General features: G+C 39.3%; 4 protein-coding genes across 4 annotated transcripts; all 4 read right to left on the minus strand.

The window, feature by feature from the left end:
- Nucleotides 1-11,052: 11,052 nt before the first annotated feature.
- LOC307121360 (histone H2B-like) lies at nt 11,053-11,427 on the minus strand (the record flags this gene model as incomplete). Its single annotated transcript, XM_079808908.1, has 1 exon — nt 11,053-11,427. One exon carries the CDS (start codon nt 11,425-11,427, stop codon nt 11,053-11,055), a length of 375 nt encoding a protein of 124 aa, XP_079665034.1.
- A 702-nt stretch (nt 11,428-12,129) lies between these two features.
- LOC307121463 (histone H4) lies at nt 12,130-12,441 on the minus strand (the record flags this gene model as incomplete). Its single annotated transcript, XM_079809056.1, has 1 exon — nt 12,130-12,441. The coding sequence occupies one exon, from the start codon at nt 12,439-12,441 to the stop codon at nt 12,130-12,132; it is 312 nt and encodes a 103-aa protein (XP_079665182.1).
- Nucleotides 12,442-14,213: 1,772 nt separating this feature from the next.
- Nucleotides 14,214-14,624, minus strand: LOC307121509 (histone H3.2-like; the record flags this gene model as incomplete). The annotated part of the gene is made up of 1 exon (XM_079809114.1): nt 14,214-14,624. The coding sequence occupies one exon, from the start codon at nt 14,622-14,624 to the stop codon at nt 14,214-14,216; it is 411 nt and encodes a 136-aa protein (XP_079665240.1).
- A 770-nt stretch (nt 14,625-15,394) lies between these two features.
- On the minus strand, nt 15,395-15,781 carry LOC307122265 (histone H2A; the record flags this gene model as incomplete). Its single annotated transcript, XM_079810281.1, has 1 exon — nt 15,395-15,781. One exon carries the CDS (start codon nt 15,779-15,781, stop codon nt 15,395-15,397), a length of 387 nt encoding a protein of 128 aa, XP_079666407.1.
- Nucleotides 15,782-17,857: the final 2,076 nt, after the last annotated feature.

A 17,857-nucleotide genomic window follows, 5' to 3' on the forward strand; every position in this document is an offset into this window, starting at 1 on the left:
TTTGCAGGGGCCTGGATGTATATGTGTTTCCCATCCATAGCTCCCAAGCAATTAGGGAAATTCCATCTATCATGGAACCTCCAGGCTGTATACCTCCACATCTCTTCAGTAGGCACTGGCAAATGCTCATCTTTGAGGCAATGCCAAATTGCATCACAGGTCTCACTCACTATCAATGCCACAGTCGACACGCCAAGTCGGAAGTTGAATGCAATAGTTCGGAACGAGTCCCCAGTGCTTAGAAAACTGAACTAGACAAATACTCGTTTTTAGATCTCAAAGCTGCAAATATAGACAAACTCACCGTAAACACACGCTAACCCATGCTGCTCTTTGTCGATTGGTTTACGGTATTGTGTTTGTTCTTTTGTCAACAAGGGCGCCAGTTGTTGAAGTAAATCTTCGAACTCGCTGACGGAATTCTAAAATACCCCCGAAAACATTCATGATACATTTTTAGCTCTTGTATCAGTCGATAGAACTCCCCATGTTCTTCTCTTCTTATTAACTTAAATCTACGTCTTTTCCGTTGTCTTTCCTCATTCCTCATACTGTCTCTCTTCTTCTTCTTCTTCTTCTGTGTGACAAGCGAGTGCACCGAGCGCAGCCCCACCTTGTGTACCGGGCTATTTCTGTTTTTCACTAAGTGCCATCTTTTGTCAGAGAGTGAATTTGCACGTTCACTCTGCACATCGGCAATGAAAATTGCTTGGGTGTGAACACTCAAGACGCGCTGAAAAACGTCTCAAAAAACGGTGGCGATAAGCGCACGCGATATTCGTCCCGGTGTGTACAGGCCTTTAGACACCACAAAAACTTATTTCATATTTAATTATGTAATTTATAGGTCAATTTGCACATGTTTACATACTCTTTTAAAATCTGTTAAACATAAGTTCAAAACCTAAACACAAAAATAAATTAAAGCTGCAAGCAGCGTTGAAAGGGCCCTTGTACCCGGGGCCACCGCCACCCGGTGGCCTCAGGAAAACAGCGAACAGTGAGCAAGATGCATTTAAGCGGGTATATATAGGAGAAATATACAGCAAATAAATTTTGATGTGCCACACTTCCTTCTACCAGCAGGTGGCTGAATATTGAATATTGCTGTGTAGATGTCTTCAGGTCAGGACTATCAAACGTGAAGTTTAGGGCAGATCGGACATTGTATGCCTGAGTAACAACAACTTCCTGTTTCGTGGCGTTAATTGCATACATTAGCCCTTAGCCACCTGTTGCATGACTTATCATGTTTTTTAGCATGTTTGGTACTTCGCGGCATGTTTAAATGTGGTTCTGGAAGCGAATTACAGTGTAAAGCATGCCATGTCCTCTTGCCAGCAGGTGACGCTATGACTGAATTAATATTGGCATGTAGATGTCTTCAGGTCAGGACTCTTATCAAACATGTGAAGTTTGGGGCAGATCGGACATTGTATGCCTGACTTACAACAGCTTCCTGTGTCATGGCGAAACATCAGACTTTGTCCAGCCGCCACGGACACGCCCTTCAGCAAAAACTCAAGATCTTCACAATTTAACATCACCAAGGCCTTTAGATTAGACTGACCAAATAGTATGTTGACCTGATAAAATCTCTAGGAGGAGTTTGTTAAAGTACAATGTCTGGAAATTGCTAAAACTTCAAAAAACTTCAAAATATCTAATTTCCTGTTGGGTTTTCAGATTTTGCTTCCAGGGACTTGTTTGTAGGTATTGGGCTGTTACATGTGTGTACCGAATTTCATACTTGTATGTGAAACGTAGTGCAAATGACGCTTAATGTAAATTTTCTAGGTGGCGCTTTCGAGCCATTTTCCCACACCAAATTCTGAAACCCATATCAGATGTAGATTTCCACTACTTTTGATGCGTGTGGAAAGTTTCATGAGTTTTCAAGCATGTTTAGGCCCTCAAAAATGCGATTAATTTTGGAGAAGAAGAGTAAAAGACAGAGCAATTCCAATCGGGTCCTCACACCATCAGTGCGCGGGCCTAATAAGACAGAAATTTGCAACATTATTTTTACAGTAATACCATATTGATATATATTCTGAATGGAAAAAAATAAAAGAAACTAGATGTAAATGAACACCTACACAACTGAACACCTACACATTACCATCCATTCAAAAGGAAAACTTGTTAATGTTGTACTGAAATGTAGACATGGACTTTGTAACATAAACTGCAGTGAATTATAAGCAGTAGAGAGTCACTCTGGTTTTGTAAAGAGATAAAGAAAATCATTGATATAATCATTGAAATCGTATAATGCAACCTGACATTAGTGTTTTTAGGGTCTGCGTTTTATGATTGACAAAGTGTGTTTGTTGGTTGAAAACCTTTGCTAGGGAATATAATTGTGTTTTGGTAGCTTTAGTGCATTGTGAATGTGAAATGATCTGCTGTGCCGAGCTGAAAGTTGAGTTTTGAAAACGTGACCTAAGAATTGAGAAATGGGTCCTAGCAATTGTACATAAAAATAAGCCACTGTAAATGGCAAGAGGCATCCTGCACATCAAAAACAGGCAAAGCAACAAATGAATATTATACAACATATCCTAGCTTTTTACAGAAAATATTCAGATGTAACCCCCTTTGTAATAATTAACATTTTCATAAGTAACTGTAATTTAATTACACATTTTTTCTCAGTAACTGTAACTGAAAATTACGTTATCTAGTTACATGTAACTAGTTACTCCCCAACACTGCTAAGTACATATGAGTAGACTCGTCCCCTCTGTCATAATCAAGGAGTCGAGGGTCTGTCCACATAAACCTCTCGCGCCACTTGTGAAACACTTCACACTGGCGACAGGGATTGCCTCGAGGGGAAGAGCTTAGGGAGGTCTGTGAGTGTGTTGCTAAATTTGGAACTACAGACTACTCTTACTATTTCTGCCATATGAATATATTGTAAAAGTATAATGCTAGTTAATATTCATGCATGTCTACAAGCAAAGCAGAATGCACCAAACATCTACCCAGAGTACTTTGGGAAAGCTCCTGTAGCAAACCTGAGCATGAACCTTTTTATTTGTCTTCAATATGACAGATCTGACTAATTGGAGTCAAGAAACATCACATGCGTATGATTTTGAGAACCAATGATAATTTTCTGCTAGCATAGCTCCCATTTGGGCAAGTCTGGAGAATCATGACTGTTAATGAAGAGGGAGGGATTATCGTTAATTAGCCAAAATCTGTATAATCCAAAAAGACCAAAGTGCATCATCTCAACAGTGTGACTAGCTGTTGAACAATGGCAGGAAGTTGGTGTGCTGTTCAATTGCTGGCACTTTGTATGTGGTTTTGTGCTTTCTGTCATGCTGTTCCACAGTGGAGTAATCTGCCCCAGAATCCTCGAGCACTGATGTTACAGCAAACTGACCAGCAGGTTCATCAGCAGGTTCAACAAGCTAGTCAACAGTTTCCTCAGCAGGTTCAGCCTAAGCAGCCAGTGGCGCAGGCAGAGCCCCTTGACAAATGTGCTATAGCTGATTATGAGCAGATCCAATGTGGCCCTGGTATCAGTAGTGATGGGCAGACCGAAGCTTCGTGAAGCACTGAAACAGTTGAAGCAAATGTGCCATATTGTTTCGAAGCTTCGAATCAATCCGACACCTGTCTCTACGGCAACATCTAGTGGTCACTTGCATGTGTTGATCTGAAATACCTTGACAATGATCCATGTAAAAAACAAAACATTAAAAAACAACAGTTTTAACATAACTACATGATCTTGGTTTTGTAACCTGTAGCCTCCTCATTATGAATAACTATAGTTTTTTTGTGGTCATGAAAAATGAACATTAATAAAATAAATAATGCCACAATGTGTCACATTTGTTACATAACATTTTTATTCAAAAATATTATTTGCTCTGCTGTTGAAGGAGTTAGCTGACTTCTTTTTTTAATTTCTCCAGCCTTTGAAAAAATCCTCTCACATGGGACACTTGTTGTCTTCTGCACCCTCCAAAGTGTGCTCCTCAATTGTGCATCAAGGCTAGCTGCATATCACAATAAACACATCTCACTTTATTTGGTGTTTCCAAATGGAAATGATCCCACACCACAGATGTACGGCATCTCTTGTAATGGACAATAACAAAGATAACTTCCTGATTAACAACATCTTCATGCTGGGAAAATGTTATATAGCCTACACAAATGCAAGTTCTTAAAGGTGAAACCAAGATTTTATTAATTTCATAATGAGTTTAACTCTTATACAAAAGCCCTCAAAGTTATGAAAATGCAATCATTCTTTTTTCCATTATAGAACAATATGATCTTCAAACAAAACCCTAGCCCCTTTAATGTTTTTTTATTCTTTTATTATAATTGGCCTGATATATTTTTCTACTGTACTTTCAAGCACCTGATCTGTATTTTGTAATACAAAAATGTTCTGTTATTGCCATGCGGTTTGTAAATGATTATTTGTTCAGCAATAAAAAAAATGTACGGCATCTCTTATGTGGAGCCTTCATTTGTATCTATTCTATTAATATATATATATATATATATATATATATATATATATATATATATATATATATATATATATATATATATATATATATATATATATATATATATATCACCTATGAATCTATATAATTATATATCTAACTTATGCTGTGCTATCTATCACTATCTAACTTAGCCTATATGAATGTGTCACTATATAAATATTCTATCTGTCACTGTCTATACCTATCAGTCAATATATCTCATTTAAATCTAGCCTAAATATAGCCTAACTAACCAAAGTGCACTATAAATCTCACTTATATCACAAAATCACTGCTATCACAAAATCTCTCTCCTCTCACAAAAACCCACGAGGTGAAGATGGATTTACTTAACTTTCAAACTGTGGTGAATACAGATGTGTGACTGTGTGGTTTGTTCCCGCCCCCTTTAATCAATGCAGTTTTGGCAGCGCCACCTGATGAAATACTTTGAGGCTTCATTTAGCCATAGTCACGTAACATGGGTGTTTCGAATCACAGTTCGCAGCAGTGTTTCGAAACATCTGCGCTTTGTGATCTCGGCAAGTGCCGAAACGTCAGTTTCGCGTCAGCCATCCCTAGGTATCAGTGGTGCTGAGTGTGAAGCTATCAACTGCTGCTTTGACGGACACCAGTGTTTCTATGCGAAGGCAGGTAAGAGTGAGTCAATGTATAGGTGTTCATGTTAAACTGCTCCTCAGTAATAACCTGATCTTGTACCTTGTTCAAGTGATTGTCCAGTGTATAAGATGATCAGTTTGTGTTAGTGGTGGCTAGAGATGTTACTAGGGTTGGGTACCGAAATCCGGTTCCAATATGGCACCGGTACTTATATAACCGGTATGTACCGGACCGAATCAGAACGCAGATTTCGGTTCCTCATTTCGGTGCCAAAATTCAAACGTGCTTTCGCGCTTTGGCTGAGCCAGAGACAGACGCTCAGCGCTGGTCACATCACAACTCATGACAACTATTCAGTGTTTTCAACCACATCATGTTTATTTCAGGTTTCAGACATTTAAATGCTCATAAGTACTAGCAAAAAACACACACTGATGTCTATGAAAGCGGCTATGACAATCCTTTCAGGCGGTTATAATTTGACTAACGTTACATGTTTTATTCACATCAGATACATGCACATTATATAGTAACTATAGCGTTTACTCTATTCTTCTTCCAGTTCACTGGTCACTTACTTTCATGTATTTCGTGAGACGAGAATGAACTCAAGTGTTGTAAATCCGACAGATCCGATTCTGAGGCGCAAACTAACATGGCGCCGCCCATTGCGCTTTATAGATCAACTAACACACATTCACTCACACATTTGAACATCAGATAGTTCGTGACACAGTTAAGAAGTTTGTGAATATTTTGAATAAAAAGAAAAAACGAAATAAACTCGATACAGCTGAGCTGTCAGCGCTATTGCGGCTGCTGTGTGTCATGTGAGAAACATGACGCGTCACCATGGAAACATTAAGACGATGCGTTCTAAAATATTTAGCCAGAGAATATGATCATATTTCAAAATAAAGCTGAAGCTCGAAGCTGGTTAGTAGCAGAGCAAGAACACAGACGACTGCTGTTATTATTGTAATTAAGAGTTATATTAGGGTTGTTGTAGTTGGGTGGCTTAGGTTTTACTGTGAATTTGTAAATATGTCAATTATAATTTGTAAATAAGTAAATTGTGTTTTGTATTTATTTATATTCATACATTTAAGTATACATTAAACTTTTAATAAATGGTTCAATTTAAATAAAAAATAAATAAATAAAAAGCCATTTAATGTCATCCACCTCGTTTTGTGGCCTTTTAAAAAAAAAAAAAAGTATCGGTTCAGGCACCGTTTAGGCACCGGAACCGTTTTAAAAGTATTGGTTTGGCACCGGAATCGAAAAAAACCCAAACGATACCCAACCCTAGATGTTACACTACCTTGCTTGAGCCTGGATTCAGTCAGTCTCCTGGCTGGAAACGACACACCTTGCAGTCCTGTGGGATCCACACCTTCCTTTGCTACCAGTTCCCTGTCACTGCATGTGGCACAAGCATGATGGTGAGTAGCTGCTTGTGGTTCTGTTCTGCATGGCTTAGAATGGACTGGATGCCAACAGTTACTATTTGCAGGAGGATGGTGGATATGTGGTGTATGAGAACCAGATGACCTCCTCGTATGAAGTGGGTGTTGGACCACTTGGTTCCATCACAAGGGACAGCCATTTTGAGTAAAAAAAAAAAGTATTTATATTTTCTTTAGCATAAGTGTTAATCCTTGACAAATGCTACAAGCTCACTACTTGTTGTCTAGGCTTCTCTTCCAGTGTAGGTACTCTGCTACTTCTGTGGAAGCTCTGGTTGTGGAGGTCAACACTGTTCCTGCACCTCCACCAGTAGCGGCTTCTGGACCCCTCAGGGTGGAGCTTAGACTGGCAAATGGTCAATGTGTCACCAAAGGCTGTGCAGAAGGTAAGTGTCTGTCCCAAGTTTGCATAAGTATTTTCTAAAACTTCAGTTTGCAGCAGTTTCTGGTTAAACACTGGTATTCTTCCTCGGGTGATGAGGCATACACGTCCTACTACAGTGATGTTGATTATCCAGTCACAAAAGTCCTGCGGGAGCCTGTCTATGTTGAGGTGCGCATTTTGGAGAGGACCGACCCCAACATTGTCCTAATGCTGGGACGTTGCCGGGCGACATCAACCCCCAGTCCACTCAGTCTACCCCAGTGGGACCTTCTGGTCGATGAGTGCGTAAGGCTAGTTTTTATCCATCTAGTGTGCTGTAAGGCATTTCTGACTGTAGCCTTGCCTGAATCCTTAATAGTTTTTTGTAATTATTTTTTTATAGTGATTTCTGTGGCTTAACCCTTTCCCCCTCTGTTAGATCTTCATCCACTGTAGTACAGCAGTGTGCCATCCCTCTTCTGGCTCCTGTGAGCAAAGCTGCACTAAAAAAAGTGAGTGCTTGTTGTAAACGTACTTCAGGAACCATTTTTAAATGCCTCACACGATTCTACCATTTATTTTCCAGGAAGAGATGCTAACGTCAAGACTGTCTCTAGTGGGCAAACTGTGGTGGCTAGTGGAGAAGTTAACCTGGTCATATGACTTTAGTAGTTTTAATAAACTTAACTCAACTGTGTCTCTTTGCTATTGATCTTTCATGACTGTTCTGTTTATTTTCTTGGGCCACACTACTAAACCAGTAGTTTTTTTGTTTTTTTTTGCTTCAAGGTTGTGCTTGACTTGAACTGGTGGAACAAGCCACGCTTCTGCCCAAACCTGACCTATTTGCCAAGTTCCAGTTGCTAACCTGGGTCCCTGTTCTTAATGGTATCAAATTAGGGGTTGTTTAATCTGTTTTGGTCTCTACTTGTGGCTTTATGGACTAACATAACTGCTTGTCTTGATATCATGCATTGCATCTGCAATAAAAAAAACAGGATCAACCTACTGTCCTTTTAATCCTAAATTGTGATCAGTCTTTATTTTTCTCTTGAGGCTAGCCCCAATGTTTATTGAAAAGTAGACTGGTGCTTTAATAAAAGCTAGTTTAGTCCCTTAACTGGTGTATCCCACCTGGGTTGCTGTCTGAGGGCTTGTTTACTCCTGGTACTAAAGCACTTATCAGTCCGCTCACAAGTGGAATATAAATACAGGTTTAAATGGAGCCTAAAAGGTTTTACACTTGTCCCCCTTTTTTTTTTTTTTTGGGGGGGGGGGGGGGTTCGGCATTTAACCTTGACTCGTGAAAGTTGTTTATAAACTGTTTCCAGGGTGTGGCATTAACCGGTCTAAACCATGTCAGTTCTGTAGATTTGGACAAGCTACTTTGTTTAAATGTCTGTGCTTGTTCTTGCACCATTAAAAAAAGAAAGTGGAAGGCAACTTGACTAGTGTCTATGCTGTCAAGGAAATGCATCCCATTTTAATTATATTTAACTGGTTTGAAGAGCTTAATGTTGGTGTATTTATTAGGTCTGTGAAATAAACATTTCAAAATGGTGTTTGGGTAACAGCTTAGGACCCAGTAGTGAAAAATGAAGACCAAGAGTCAGGAGAGTAATTCATTAAAGAAAAATTTATTGAAGAATAGTTTTCAGTTTCATGCACAGAAGCTTCAAGTCTCACAAGGAGTTCGTAGACCGCACTCCCTCTAACAGTCTCCCCGCCTCCGCCCATCGTACATACAATTTATGAACATTTATACTGTTTTCAAGGTCTAGCCACGTCCTTACTGCCATGTTGAATGATTCTGATTGGCAGAGATAATGCACAGTCACTATATATTTCCACACAAGGATAGATAGCAGAGCATATCACTAAACTAGGTAGACTAGTTGTCGCCCTATAACTAGAATTAGATCATTGTTGACCTCGGAGGTTGCAGAAAGGCGTCTTCAGGTCTGGTGTTGTGTGCAGAAAACGTCCATCTTCAATATTAGGCCTGCAGTGATCATGCAATGCACACACACAAAAGCTCCCTAGAATCACAGCTCTCCCAAGGTTGGAGAGTCTTAACTACATATCAACAAAGCACTTCACCAAAACATGCTGATAACATGTGCTTTTCTCTCAGTGAGAGATACAGACAGGTCAATTAATTAGTGTTTCAGTAAAAGGAAATATTAAATTAAATTAAAATATATATATACAGGGCTTGACATTAACACCGCCAAATGCGGGTAGATTTCAGCTGTGGCGGTATGGCAGCCACTCCCTCTAGCCACTTTGGCGGGTTGAATATAATTTCAGTCTCCAGCCAAATGAAATGCCAAGACCGTCGTATCACAAAATGACAATTCTTTATCGATTAACTTGCAGTTAGTGAAGGCGGGACAGGCGGAATCGCGCTGAATGACACACAACAGAACGATCAGTTCTCCTTGCGTCTGTCGAATAGTCGAATACACACGCACACAGATGTCAAAATGTCCATCGTGTGGAGTATCTTGCACGAACACAGTCGGTTAGGTAATAACTGGATATGTGTCAGAATATTACATCCATGCATTCAGCAGTCCAATTAAATACCTGTCTGTCATTAATGTCAATCAAACAACTACAGATGTTAAATACATGTATACATATTAAATAAACCTACTGTTTCTGAAAAAAAAAAAAAATTTTTTAAATGTATTATTGTTTTTGTAATTTGCTTCTTTGTTACTTTATATAGCCTAACAAAAATAACTCATATCATATTCAATTTCTCATATTAGCCTAAACTCAAACTGAGTTTGCCCACCTGCACATACCAGCTGATATGCAGTCTTGATTTGGGTGGTCACTCTGCATTTGAAAGTTTTAAATCTCAAAGTCAACTTTAATCATATAAAATGTAATTTCCAAACAGCAAAATTGTGGCCAGTGAAAATGCTGAGTGGCTAATAACTTTGGAAAACCACGAGCCACAGTGGCTGGTGAGCAAAAAAGTTAATGTCAAGCCCTGTGTGCATATATACACAATTACATTGAAAGATTCTGGAATCTACCGCTGCTTCAGTGTTATTTTATTCATAAACTAACAGTATAAGGGTTTACAAAATTGTTTGGCTGGTTGGAATGAGATTTTTATGACAAGGTTTTAAGGATCCAACTTTTTTTGTGTCTTGATAATGCAAATTACCCAAATACTGAAGCCTAATGTTGAACTAGAAGCACTTTTTGGTGCAGTAAATAGGCCTATGTTATAGTATATAAAAAGTGTTGTAGGTCATACAATATATTATTGCTGGTCCACAGATGTAGAGCAGAAAGAAAGTTTAAAAACCAAGAAAAGCAAGAAGCAGAAAGTTCTGTAAGAAACAACATTAGAGCAGTGTTTTGACTTTGTCAACAAATAATTATGATTTCTCTGTTTTGCTAGTCTCATACGCAACTTTACTTAAATGTTTAAATAGCATTAAACTCAACATTTGTTGTTAGGCTGTTTGTTTCTGACACTGAGAAAGAAAATTATTCTACTGAAATATTTGAGTTTGATATGGAAATATGAGCTTTGTATAAATTGTTGTCAATCATGTTCATCTACATTGAGCAGTTTAGAGCTGTGACAGTATAGTTCACATTTGACATATGCTATAGTATATATATGTGAGTGAACCGAACATGTGCAAATAAAACTGAAAATACTTAGTTGCAGTTTTTGGTTAATTTGATATGGATAATTATGAATAAGGATTTGTAGAATTAATAACAATTGTCAGTATCGACAAGCATAATCGTGTTTCACTACCACAGAAATTGGATGAGAAAAATAAAGTCGTTTCTTTTGTCCTGCCCCATAGGCACCCCATTCAATTATATCTAATACTAAACTGTCAAAAATTGCACAATTATATTAAATATTTTAAGTTGATAGGTGGTTTACGACAAATGTTTTTCTCAACGACGTTTTACTGAAACTGACCAATGGAACAAGAACTTTCAATTCATCTCACAACTTAAGCTCTTCAAACGAGAAGATGGGTGGCTCTGAAAAGAGCCTTTGGGGTGGGTAAGGTCAGAGGTCAGCTCACTTTGAGCTGGTGTATTTGGTGACGGCCTTTGTGCCCTCGGACACGGCGTGTTTGGCCAGCTCTCCGGGCAGCAGCAGACGCACGGCGGTCTGGATCTCTCTAGAGGTGATGGTGGAGCGCTTGTTGTAGTGCGCCAGACGAGACGCCTCACCGCCGATGCGCTCGAAGATGTCGTTGACGAAAGAGTTCATGATGCCCATCGCCTTGGAGGAGATGCCGGTGTCAGGGTGAACCTGCTTCAGCACTTTGTACACATAGATGGCGTAGCTCTCCTTCCTGGACTTTCTGCGCTTCTTTCCTCCCTTACCGGCGGTCTTGGTGACAGCCTTCTTGGAGCCTTTCTTAGGCGCGGACTTTGCTGGTTCAGGCATGATGATGAAGAGTCAATGTGCGCTTAGGAGCGATACAGAGGCTTTTATTCACCGACATATGCTAATTTACTGAGAGATACGAGATTCTTCTGATTGGCTGTTTTCATAGGCCGAGCCCATGAACTCGTATTTCATTGGACAACTCAAAGGAGCGGGTAAATATTAGCCCCGCCCACCGCTTTATGTTTGAAAGAGACCCCGTGCATTTTCGTTTCCTTTGTTCATGTCCCGCTCTTTTTAGATTTGATTAAAGTCTGAAGACTCATTTTTAAAATAAAAAAAATTAAGATCCATTTTTAAAATAGCATTTTGTACCAGAAATTCCCTCCTACACAAAAGCCCCTTTACCACTAACATTTCACTTTTATTTTTCATCATTTTAGTTCAATTCTGTAAATCACTTGAAATTGCAAGATATTCTCTGAAAGAAACAATACAACTCTCGTTTTGAATATCAGCTAAAAGTTGATTTTAACGCAACACATCATTTAAAAAATCTTAAAAGAAACTTAAATTGTGTGTAGAAATTTGAAAAGCCAATTTTTTCCCAGAATTTACATAGGTTTGTTTAATATTCATATCAGCTTATTAGAAATAATTTATATGTATCGCCTGCATTGCTGTGACATGACTCTTTATTTGAGGAAGTGTGTGGCTCTTAAAAGAGCCGTTGGGTTTGTGGTTTATCTTGTTTTCAGGCGTTTATCCTCCGAAGCCGTACAGGGTGCGTCCCTGCCGCTTCAGCGCGTAGACAACATCCATGGCGGTGACGGTCTTTCTCTTGGCGTGCTCGGTGTAGGTCACGGCATCGCGGATCACGTTCTCCAGGAACACCTTCAACACTCCGCGGGTCTCCTCGTAGATCAGACCGGAGATGCGCTTGACACCGCCGCGGCGAGCCAGACGACGGATGGCGGGTTTGGTGATTCCCTGAATGTTATCGCGCAAAACTTTACGGTGACGCTTAGCGCCTCCTTTACCGAGTCCTTTACCGCCTTTGCCTCTTCCAGACATGATTAACTCTGAGTACTTCAGTCGGTCAAATGACAACAACGAGTGAAGAATGAGCGCTACAAGTTGGCCGTTTATATTTGCTTACAGGACCTGACAGAAACCACCCCCTCACCCCGCCCCTCGATATAGTTCAGCACAAGAACAATGTGATTTAACCCTAACCCTGATCTCACGAGGCCTGTCCTTTAATTCATATATAAAAAAACAAAACAAGTTTTATAAGTTTATTTTGACGAAGATAATTATATCATATATAGAGATACTGAATGAAAATGTGTATATTCAATTAATTAATTGTATATAACAGTATATTTCTATGTGACATGTCAGGTATATTGATAGAGTATGAATGATTTCAGGCCTCTCTGATCTACACTGTATATCTCCCTTTAGCTGAACTTGCTCCATAAGAGTCATCTCTTCTTTGGCCTTCAACATCCCATAATAGTTTCAGAACAGCCCATGCCACTATTAGGGAGCAGCTGAAGATTTGATCAAAACTGTGGATGAGCGAATGAAAATGAGTTGGAAAGAAAACAGCTGTATATTTTCAGACAGACTGAAGATGAAAAGAAGTGGCAAACTCATGGATGAAAGGTCAGAGATTAAAAACTATAAAAATGAGTTACGAGTGTAATTGTGAGATGTTTTCAGCTTTGTTGTCTCCACCATTAAAGTCTAAACTTTGGCATTCAGAATAAAATGTGTTTTTATTACATGAAAAAGCTACAATCATAAAAATCCAAACAAAATCTTGAGAAAAAATGTTGCTATGGCAACGCTGTACCACAATGGAAAATGGTCAAAAAAGTAGTTTTCTATAAAATTATGATTTTGCATGTTTCTTTTAGAAATTGATAGATTTATATACTTTGAACTCATGCAAACAAAAAATAAGTAGATCACCATCATTAAACCTCAAATGACAAACTCATCCTCACTCTCATCCCATTAGTGAACTCTGCATTCCTCATATTGATCTTTCTGTAAATGTATTAATTAAAAGACATAGTTTTGTTATTTATACATAAAATGTATGCTTATGTCGAGCCCTGCATAAATACAGCTATACAACAATAAACTCCTCAAATAAATAATCACTGTGATTATATTATTGATGCTATTATCTATAAACAATCCCAATGGGGAAAAACATCACTGCACTTCCACTGTGGGACAGCGGTGCCATATGGACACACCGATATTTACTCAATTTACAGTAAAACTGTTGGATTTTTGTGAATAAAAATATATAATTGACTTTCCAAAGACACAACAATAAATCCCCCTTGAGAAGAGATGTTTAGAAATGAGGTTATTAGAGCAATTTCAGGAGCACTTCAGCTTCTGTGACGGTGGGAAAGAGTTTTGGAGGGACATTCAAATGTCATGTGACTTTAAAACAGCACATCATTGGCCAACTTAAGGCCTGCCCTTTTAATTCCCATAGAGCAATTTTTTTCCCCGAACAAGGAATTAGAAAATAACTCTTGCCATAGGGTTCAGTTAAAGTGTGTGTGTGTGTTCGTACTCTAACTTACTATGAAAATACTCATTAAAATGTAAAATTATCTAGGACATTAAATATACATATAAAAACATATATTCTAAAATAAACGGTTTATCATAATAATAAAGTGTAGACTCAAATGTCAATGTAACGCAACTCTCTGCTCATATTCAGTGTTTAAACTGGAAACTCTCATTCTGTGCAGTTTTGGTGGCTCTTAAAAGAGCCTTTGGGGTTTATAGCGGCTGATGCAGATGCGGGTTTAGGCGCGCTCTCCGCGGATGCGGCGGGCCAGCTGGATGTCTTTGGGCATGATGGTGACTCTCTTGGCGTGGATGGCGCACAGGTTGGTGTCCTCAAACAGGCCGACCAAATAAGCCTCGCTGGACTCCTGCAGGGCCATGACGGCGGAGCTCTGGAAGCGCAGATCCGTCTTGAAGTCCTGAGCGATTTCTCTCACCAGACGCTGGAAGGGCAGTTTGCGGATCAGCAGCTCGGTGGACTTCTGATAACGGCGGATCTCTCGCAGAGCCACGGTCCCGGGCCTGTAGCGATGAGGCTTCTTGACGCCGCCGGTGGCCGGAGCGCTCTTACGGGCGGCTTTAGTAGCGAGCTGCTTCCTCGGGGCTTTACCACCGGTGGATTTACGAGCGGTCTGCTTGGTTCTTGCCATTGCTGCAGTTACTTCTCTCTGTCCTGTGACGCTGGAAATGCGGCTCTTTGTTACACGCCTGGTTTTATAGCATTCGAACACCACGAGCTCACAGTGACGCGAGGGAGCAGAGGCTTGTGATTGGCTAGTGTGTGACGTCTACGCCAATGACTGCGCGTCTCCTCTTTTCAAACACGCGGAGGGTTTCCCGCTCGAGCTGCTTCTATTGACTACATCAAACAAAGAGTAAATTACTCTTCCCGGATCTTTATACTCACATTGTTGTATTTATTTGTTCTGAAATACTGGCCTTAATTCCCAGTGGTTGTGCAGATCTTGGATTAGAACACAATCACAGTCTATATATAAAAGCACCGCAGCCAGAAAAGACACACTATGGTTCCCACACGGGGCGTATAACAGTTTTCTGTAGAGCAGCCGCTACTGAAGGGCAAAAGACCCAGAATAACATTGATCAATTTGTTACCCTGAAGCTAATATATTGATTGTTCAGAAAATCTATTATAATATTTTAGACATTATCAGAACTTAACCATTATATATTAGGGGCGATAGTTTGGGTGGTAAACACACATTAAGAGGTAAGTTAATCTGCTTGTAGAAAAACGCACAACTTGCGTGACTATGATAATCGATGCAAAACATTAAAACAATTGACTAATTTCCACTCTCAACCACATGTTGTTAAGTAATAACCGAGTGCTCTTTATCAGATAAAATGGGTGGCTCTTAAAAGAGCCTTTGTGTTGCGAAAACAGTCGGTGATCAGTTTATTTGGACTTGGCGGCCTTCTCGGTCTTCTTGGGCAGCAGCACGGCCTGGATGTTGGGCAGCACGCCGCCCTGAGCGATGGTCACTCCGCCCAGAAGTTTGTTCAGCTCCTCGTCGTTGCGCACCGCCAGCTGCAGGTGACGGGGGATGATGCGGGTCTTCTTGTTGTCCCGAGCGGCGTTTCCAGCCAACTCCAGGATCTCAGCGGTGAGATACTCGAGCACAGCCGCCAGATAAACAGGAGCACCGGCACCGACTCGCTGAGCGTAGTTGCCTTTGCGGAGAAGCCTGTGAACACGGCCGACGGGGAACTGCAATCCCGCCCTGGAGGAGCGAGTCTTAGCCTTCGCTCTGGCTTTGCCGCCGGTCTTGCCTCTGCCGCTCATTTTAGATGTCTCTGACTAAAACCTTCAGTCGATAATAAAAGAATGAAGGTCAATGTTGCGCCACACATTGTCTTTATACGAGAGTGCCAGTCGCCCATTGGTTTAGAGTCTGTAGAGATTTCAACCAATCACTGAACTTCCCTCCAAAGCCCAACCCCCTTTTCTAGCGGGAATAATTATGCACAAGAATTTGTGATTAATAAAACAGAACAATAGATTAAACTACTGAAATATTTGATAGAAAATATATATTGTACAGTGCATTACAGATGGTAAGGGAATTATATCCCTTAAAATTCATTTAACAATGTGGTTGTCTGTGTTCAGTTAATATGTGTTCAGTTAAAGATCTTTTAACTAAAATGGTGAAATTTAAACAAGTTTTTCATATAAATTACTTCACTCTCGATTTGTTATTGGGGTTTGACATGCACACTTTAACATGGGACATGGATATTAATCGCTGTTTCTACAAAAACCTTTCACTCACTGTATATTCTGGGCACATTGATCTTCTGATACTGTAGTTTTAAGGTCCTTTTGTAATATTTTAGTTTTATTGTGTGTGGGGTTGTGTCACAATCCTCCAGCAGAGTGAATATATTCTGTCTGTGGGCCAGTGACAAATAAGGTTTTCAACTGACAAAAAATTCAAATAGGTTAAAACTGCACATCAGCTCCACTGATGTGGTTTTCAGTGTGTAAACTGTTACACACAAACTCAGTGTGGTTTCTTCCCAGATTTAAATAATTTTTTCATGTTTATGAATATCAAAACAGCACAACTTTTCAACATTAGGTTTCATTTAGTACTGAAAAGTACCTTGAACCATTTTATTGATGATCATAGTATTCATCTACATCAATATTCATAAATAATGTAAAGGGTTAAAGTAGGCGACCTTCACTCATTTCACTGAACAGCATTTATTTGAACGACACATTTACAAAAGCATGTAATTGAACAACATATTTATAAAGAACAATCTGATTAAGGGGCATTTCCCCCAAATGACAGGTTGGACAATAATGAAATGTAAATGTAATTGAATATTATTATGAATTATATAATTTGCTAATATTCAACTAAACAATGTTAATGATATGTTAATATCACAATTTGAATGGAAATTATACAAATGAAAGCTGAAAACTGTATAAGAATATATTGTCAAACACATGTCATCCAAGATAATGAATTACATTAGGGGCTAACAGAAAAAAAACTGTTATCCTGTATGACAAAATTGTTATCCTGTATGACAAAACTCAGTTTAAATCTTAATCAGGCAGTATTTTTGGCTACCTATAGAAATCTGCGACCTTTACCTTCAACTTCCAAATATGTAAATTCATGCTAAATAAACATATTTACATAAAATCCACACAGGGGCGGCGCTAGAGAATTTTGAACGCAGGTGCTGAGGGGGCGCCAAATCATTGACAGGGGGAGCTGCGCAATTACATATTTATAAATACTATTAATAAATATGAGCAAAACTTGGCCACTCAATTTTTAACATTCAGTTATTTTATTTATCACAATTTAAGTTTTAATTTTATTCAATTGAACAAGCACAAAATTCATTATACAATCAAATATTCTTAAAGATTTTGCATAGGCCTATATTCATTGAAAAAAAATTCAGTCGAGGACAATATGCAATCAAAAAAACACCCATAGCACCGGGGAAATATCAGTGAAGTATTCACCAAATTGATGACACTTAAACTATTTACATATCTACTATGTCTCAAATCAGGACGATGCGACGATTGTTGTGACTGAAGGAAAATACATCAATGATGCGTTGAACATCCAAATCCTTCGCTCTTCGTGTATTGATGGCCAAAAGTGCCAAGTCACTGTTTCGGGCATCCCCACAGTTGCTTCTCAGATACGTTTTCAAGCGTCTGAGACAGGAGAACGATCTCTCACATGACACAGATGTCACAGGGAGTGTCAGGGATATCAAGATGAGTTTGTGCAAGTCCATAAACGCATCTTTGTATGGTTCCATAAGTAACAGGAATTCAGAAGTGTTTTTAATCGTGTCCTTGTTTTGTTTTTCTTTC

The sequence above is a fragment of the Gobio gobio genome (assembly GCF_949357685.1).
Source record: "Gobio gobio genome assembly, chromosome: 25".
Classification (NCBI taxonomy): domain Eukaryota; kingdom Metazoa; phylum Chordata; class Actinopteri; order Cypriniformes; family Gobionidae; genus Gobio; species Gobio gobio.